The sequence below is a fragment of the Pholis gunnellus genome (assembly GCF_910591455.1).
Source record: "Pholis gunnellus genome assembly, chromosome: 17".
In the NCBI taxonomy this organism is placed as follows: domain Eukaryota; kingdom Metazoa; phylum Chordata; class Actinopteri; order Perciformes; family Pholidae; genus Pholis; species Pholis gunnellus.
In genome coordinates this window covers 10,439,803-10,446,966 of record NC_136544.1, presented here as the reverse complement: position 1 = coordinate 10,446,966, position 7,164 = coordinate 10,439,803, and the positions used below count along the sequence as shown (strand labels likewise).

The 7,164-nt window shown below is 40.4% G+C and overlaps 1 protein-coding gene across 1 annotated transcript; it reads left to right on the top strand.

The window, feature by feature from the left end:
• Positions 1-578: 578 nt before the first annotated feature.
• Positions 579-6,715, top strand: adgre5a (adhesion G protein-coupled receptor E5a; the record flags this gene model as incomplete). The annotated part of the gene is made up of 18 exons (XM_079177290.1): positions 579-591; positions 769-942; positions 1,038-1,190; positions 1,383-1,529; positions 1,874-1,996; positions 2,155-2,198; positions 2,294-2,398; positions 2,660-2,813; positions 2,959-3,081; positions 3,192-3,382; positions 3,473-3,637; positions 3,764-3,958; positions 4,191-4,408; positions 4,520-4,580; positions 4,672-4,763; positions 4,969-5,137; positions 5,229-5,324; positions 5,820-6,715. The coding sequence occupies 18 exons, from the start codon at positions 579-581 to the stop codon at positions 5,859-5,861; spliced, it is 2,265 nt and encodes a 754-aa protein (XP_079033416.1). The 3' UTR covers positions 5,862-6,715.
• Between the last annotated feature and the right edge of the window lie 449 nt (positions 6,716-7,164).

Below are 7,164 nucleotides of genomic sequence, written 5' to 3'. Positions count from 1 at the left end.
CCTCAGCTGACCTGTACATCGGCATTGATTTCTCAGGCATACTTCTCTCTATCAAAGCCAATTTCTTTTTTAAAAGGACTGCTGACATGTTGTGATATGATTCGGGAGAGTTTAAGCCTTCGACTGCATCATTTCAAATCAATAAAAGTGCTTTTCTTTTCAGGCGAACCTGAACATTTTTTATTAGAGCTGTGTGTTATATTCATTCAGCATTAACCAATAACATATACACTGATATGTACATATATTAAAAAAAATTAACACAAGTGTTAGTGTTATAATACCATTGAAATTATTCAAATAGACCTTGTAGTTAGCGAGATAAGCCCCTTAGAGTGTGGGTATGAAATGTTCGAGCGGAGGGCTCAAAATAGGCTTAGGGGTTAAAAGGCATTGGTGGATGTTGCTTTCATGCTGAGAAAGTGTTAAACTTGACTGACAGTCACTTGCTTGCTTTCCAGCTCTGTACCTCTGCCTCACCATGATCCTGTCGAAACCAGACTGCCCTAATGGATTTCAGTCTGAGGAGGAAAGATGCACTGGTATGACAAACAGACTTATTTCAGACATAAACCATCATGGAAAAACAGTGTGCGTTTTTCTCATCTTTGCATATAGAAGTTAGAAACTGAAAATATATTATATGGTTTGCTAAATGATGCATTCAGATATAAAATAACGTATACAAATTGCATTTGAAATGTATTATTACCTAACTTGAGTCTAATTTGCATCCATTTTTCTCACGTTCATGCTTCCTTAATCAAGATTATGATGAATGTCAAGTTGATGCTGATGCTGATCCTGATGAGGTTGGGCTATGTGGAGAGAACACGGCCTGTTACAACACGTTCGGCAGCTTCTACTGCCAATGTGCTGATGGCTACTCATCATTACCAGGCGCTTTGAATTTTTCAGCTGAAACACCAACAACATGTAAAGGTAAATCATCGTGTAACATTGAATCCATCGAGAATATTTTACTGCTGCAGTCGTCAGCGAAGTATTAAAGTCCTGTCCTGATCTTTTGCTTTAAGACATCAATGAGTGCTTGGAAGACAAAGACATCTGTGGACTTAATGCAGAATGTTTCAACTCAATCCCACATTATGCCTGCATTTGTAATAATGGATTCATTTCCACTACTGGAGAGGAAATCTTTCGCCACGGTGACAACATTACATGCAGAGGTGAGCTACTTATCAGTAGCCTATGAGATAATCCTGTGGTAGGTTATGACCTGGAAGTGTAATTGTTCTCTCTTGATGTGACTGCAGTGATATGATGGTCTTCTTATCTGCTTACGATAGAGAAAACAGTGGTGGTTCAGGGATGGTTTCCTTTCTCAATTATTCTAAGATGTCTTCTTCCTGCTCATGTAGATATTGATGAATGTCAAGAGGAAGCTGTTTGTGGACAAAATGCAGCGTGCGTCAACACACCGGGCAGTTTTCACTGTGTCTGTAACGCTGGCTTTGGACTCAAATCTGGCAGATCTAATTTCTCTGACAGTCAGGAGCAATGTGAAGGTGAGGGCAGTGACGTGAGGCCGCAAAATACAATAATGAGTCTCACATTGTTTTAAAAAACGAAGAAAGAAGTTAATTTGATCCAGATGTTGTTTTATCAAATGATGTTTGCACAGTGGTCTTTCAAGAAAAGAAAGTTTAGATAATTGGTTTTAATTCTGACTTCTAAGTTGGTTGATTAATGATTGGCTGTTCTGTGTTTTGGTTCTGTCTGGGCTGCTTTATGTTTTCATTATCTTTAAACCTATCAAGCACCATTTTGGATATGAACGTCCAGGTGGACCAGGATATTTAGCACCGGCTGAAACACACTTTTTCCTCTCCCTTATTTGTTTCCATTTTAGACATATGTATGATTGATAGGACAATCTGCGGAAATGGAACCTGCCACCGTGCAGCCAGCGGCCATTACTGTGCATGCCACGCAGGGTTCACTAACTATGGCAACAAAGGGTCTCGCTGCACTGGTAAGAACGCTGCAGCACGCCACTTTTTCCAACATCCATCACTGAACGGGTGTTTGCTCTGTAAATATATAAACAGAACGTTTTCATGTCCTCACGATGTGAAAGTTACTGTCATCAGCGAGCACATTGTAATGAAACAAAACTTCCTATTTCCTCAGCGTTAAACTGTGATGTATTCAAAGTTACGAACAATCTGCAAGAGGTAAAGCCACACCAGAAACAAATCACAGCTCAATATATATTTAAATGACTTTTGCCTCATACTTTCGTTTCCTTCTCCCCAAATTGCTTTCCTAGAAATTTCCCGTTGCACATGATCTCATGATGCAGTTGGAAAAAAGCTGTCTGAACCTTACAGAAAGTGAGAATCCGACAGAGCTGGATGGAGAGGACATACTGAAGGTATTTCTGTACATAAATGAATTGAAATGCAATTTGATTTTGCGAAAAAAATTCCTCAGAACAAGCACAGAAGTAGGAACTTTTTCCCCCTTCAATCTTTGTGACATGGAGTTCACATGTCTTCGCACAGCTATGCAGACTGTTTATGTTGACCTGAGGTGGTATGCAGCCTGAATGTCTGCCTCTGACTGACTCTGTCTCCTGTTTTCCCCTGCTCATGCTCATGTCCCTCCCCCTCCCCCTCCTCTCCTGTGGCTGCAGAGACTGTTGTCTGCCATCGACGAGCTCTTGTCCGGTGGAGCTTTCAATGATAACAGGAAAGTCTCCACCTTTCTGAACCTGGTGGAGAACACTCTGAGGTTCATAGGAGCTTTCATTAAGCCCCCCGGGACAACAAGATCCTCCACTCACACAGGTACAAAGTTAATCTGTTCACGTTAAAGCGTCTTCTGGTGGAATGTTTGTTTCAAAAGCTGGTAGATTTCTCTTCTTCTGAGGTCATCTACAGTATTACCAGACAAGCAATTCATGTTGATGAACATGTATCTACTTGGGTGCAGAGCTGGAGCTGCTGGTAGAGAAAGGGGAAGACTTACCCAAGGGAGCTGTGACTTTATCAACGAAGCAAGCTCAGCTGGACATCCAGTTGGAGACCGCTGCTGGAGATCCTTCCTATTACCCTGGTAATGATCATACCTCTGAGCAACACGTTGGGGACCACTTTCATCAGGATGTAGACAAATGTGATGAATGTCCACTGAAATCTGGTGTTCTCCTGCTGTGATTGTGAAAGGCTTTACAACAGTGTCCTTGCTGAGCTATGCAAACCTGGAGCACTCTGCCGATGGCTTCTTCGGTGGGATGAAACCACAAGCGAACGAAAGCTTTGAGCTCAACTCTAAAGTCGTGACTGTCTCTGTCAGTAACAAAAACACAAGCCACCTCAAAGAGCCAGTCAGGTTGACTTTCTACCACCTCATCCAGGTAGCACCTAGTTTGCGATTAAGGATATTAATCTGTCTCCTGAGGGAAAATATTACTTGTGTGATGGTCATTTTCTCTTCTGGTTCACAGACAAATGAAACCAAACACACCTGTGTGTTCTGGGACGCCTCGGAGGAAGGAGGGTCGTGGTCTCCTCGTGGCTGCACAGCGGTGGAGTCCAAGCCTGAATACACTGTGTGTTCCTGCAACCATCTGAGCAGCTTTGCTGTGCTCATGGCGCTCTATGACATAGAGGTTAAAACTCTCATACATATTGACAGATAGCAAATCGGGACACTTATAGGTCAGAGTCTCCAGTTGAAACTTAAGTCTGTTTGTGTCTACTGTAATGTAAAACCGTCTCTCTGTCTCTCTCAACAGGACAAGTTTGAATTGCAGCTGATCACATGGGTGGGTCTGTCCCTTTCACTAATTTGCCTGTTCATCTGCATCCTGACGTTCTCGTTGATCCGATCCATCAAGAGCCCAAGAACCACCATCCACCTGCACCTCTGCATCTGCCTCTTCATTGCCACTGTTATCTTCCTCGCAGGCATCTCTCGTACGGAGAGCCGGGTAAATACTTCTGTAACAGCTTGCACAGACAAAATACAGTCGAAATACAGCAGCGGAGTAGTTTCTAAGAAAGAGCAGAGCTACTGAATGATTCATGTGGGTCCTGAAGATTTATAAACAACTATTCAGCAAATAGTCCCTCCCCATTACTTTCTCCCCATGTCGCAGCATCCTTTGTCCCCTTTTTTCACTGCTGTCATCGTGATCCTCATCTCTCTCCCCACTGCATTAGGTTGGCTGTGCAGTGGTAGCAGGGCTGCTACATTTCTTCTTTCTGGCAGCATTTTGCTGGATGTGTCTGGAGGGCATACAGCTCTTCAGGATGGTAGTCCTGGTCTTTAACACCAACTTCAAAACCCTCTACATGATGGCAGGTGGCTATGGAGTCCCAGCTGTTATTGTCGGTATCTCTGCCTTAGTTAACGCCGAGGGATATGGCACCAAGAAACAGTAAGTTCCCCCCCCCGCTGATGCTGATCTTGTTTTATATTTAATTTATTCCTGATTCCCAGGTTATGTTGACATATATTCTGCTCAATAAACTCTCAATATTCATTGCAGTTGTTGGTTGAACCTGGAATTCATTTGGGGTTTCTTTGGCCCTGCCTGCATCATCATCATTGTGAGTAGGAAATTGTTAAATTGAGAATAACCTTGAAAATTAACAACAGTTCTTTGAAAAAAACAACAACTCATCATGTGTTGCCTTTCAGGTAAACGTGTTCTTCTTTCTCATCACTGTGTGGAAGTTGGCACAGAAGTTCTCAAGTTTAAACCCTGACTTTGACAATCTGCAGAAAATAAAGTGAGTCAGCACAAACTGCATACAACAAGCAGGCAAACATAAGACGTGTATGTGTGTGGATATGAAAGCATATCTTTGACATGTGTAACTGCACATTTGCTATATTACTGCCTCTCCAACTAAAGAGATAGAAAGTTTAAAGTTATTTCTGGTTTATTAAAGTGCCTCAGTTAAGACCTGCGTGTGTCTTTGTTGCCTCCTGCAGGGCGTTCACCATTACTGCAGTGGCTCAGCTGACTTTGTTGGGCACCATGTGGATCTTTGGTTGTTTCCAGTTCGAGGAGGGCACAATAGTCATGTCTTACCTGTTCACTATCTTTGGCAGCTTTCAGGGGGTTATGCTTTTTGTCATGCACTGCCTGTTTTCCAAACAGGTGGGTTAAAGCTCCTGTCAAAAATAAAAGAAAAAGCTCTGCTGCCTTTTTTTTTCTGGTGTCAAAACTCAATTCTTGTTCTTGTATTTAGGTGAGGGAAGAATATGGACACATCCTGTCCAGATTCTGTGCTCCTTGGAAGAAGAGTTACTCAAACCTCAGCTACTCGCACACCAGCAAAGCTCATGTAAGCAGTTATTAATATTTCACCGCAGTGTCTCTGATTCAGGTTTTATCCAATACTTGTGCAGTTGTCACTCATTTCATGAGATTGCAGCATAGCAATGTGCTGAATCAAATGAGATACAGTATGATATCTTTATTTAGCCACCATATCTATTTTCATAAAACATCGTATCTAAAGAAAAATAATTGTATTTACTAATTGCCCAATAACAAATACCTTAATTGTTCACTGATCAAGCAAATCAAACATCAAGTATGTGCATAGTTTAACATTTCATCTGTAATTAGATTGCCTAAGAGACTTAATGTGCTTAAGTCATTGGAAGTTTAATTTGGAACCCTTCCAAGAGCAAACACGTAATTCTTTCAGGGTTTGAAGATGGTGAGGTGATGTAGGAGATGTGAAGTGAAGTGTGTCAGAGTACAGCCTGATAATGAAAGAATACTGAATGTGTCTGTCGTGACTGATGGGCTTGCTTCTGTCTGTGGTCCTCAGGCATCAAAGAGCACCCAGGACACGGGAGAGTCTCGCATCTGAGCCGCTACAAAGTGACGCAGGAGCAAATTCTGATCTATTTCCTGAAGACATGCAGCCACAACTGCTGCCCTGCCATTTGGAGTCAATGCACCGGTTTGCTTCACTGCAAAATGTTGTAAATAGTATCCTTCTTTACCTTTTCTTTACCTTTTTGTTATTGAGTTGGTCTTTGTATTTGTAGCTATTTAAAATGGAACAGTTGACAGTTATTTGCCTTATTTGCCCACATTTGTTTTATTTGAGTATTTACGAATGGTAAAAAAAGAAATGTAATGATTAAAAATAATCTCCAAATGTTTAGTTTTTTTCATATGTGGAAAACAATGGTGATAGATAATGTTTTGAAGACCTGTTTTATCAGGTACACGTGATATGGCTTGTCGTGTCATCCAGGTACTTAATTAAACCCGCAAAGACAATCTGAAAGATATTTCTGAGGCAAGCACTTTTTTTCTGTCGAACTCGTATTTAAGTCGATATTAATATGACCAACAAATATATGACAGAAATAGATCTTTTTTTAAAGTAGAGTATATTTGTGTATATATTGCTGGGCGATTCAGTATGTAATACAGTAAGTTGCTGCTTTCATGCTTCAATCAACATGCTGTAACATGTTAAATGTACTATATCAAAGTTTATTTTTTATATACCCAGTTTCAAAACTTGGATTTTTAAAGATAACTTTTGTTGTTATTGTCTATGAGAATATTAGTACTGTTGTAAGCACTGGCTTTAGCTCAATTTTGAACTTAAAATAAGTATCTTAGCTTCCGTATTTCCTTTTTACATTTACTGTCTTTCACGATTTTAATTATTTGAATGTGTTTTCATACTTTTCATGCCTCTCCTGGAAGCTTTAAATTGAATAAATGTTGTTGATGTAAGAGATCCACATGATGGTCTTCCCACCACTGGCCTTGAATTATTTTATCTAAAATATAGAATAAATTAGTTTTTGAGCATCTTAAGGAAAAATACATCTTTTACTTTATAGTTCTTTATGTCAGAGCCGAGATCTAGCAGAAATAGCAACAAGGGCAAGCAGAAAGTCATTGCCAAACTCATGCAATGATGTTATCTTCATTTCCACCTTCAAGTCTGACACACTCTTACATTTGCTCACTACGGAAACACGTATCTGGTTGACTTAAAAGCTCGAGAGAGTTATTCATACAGAGGAAATAGAAGATTATCTCCTTTTCCTTCCTGTTTGTGTGGGATACAGACATGACGATCTCAAAAACAACTAAACTAAACTGAAATTAAAGGAGTAAACTAACCTTAAGTTGTCCTGAAAACA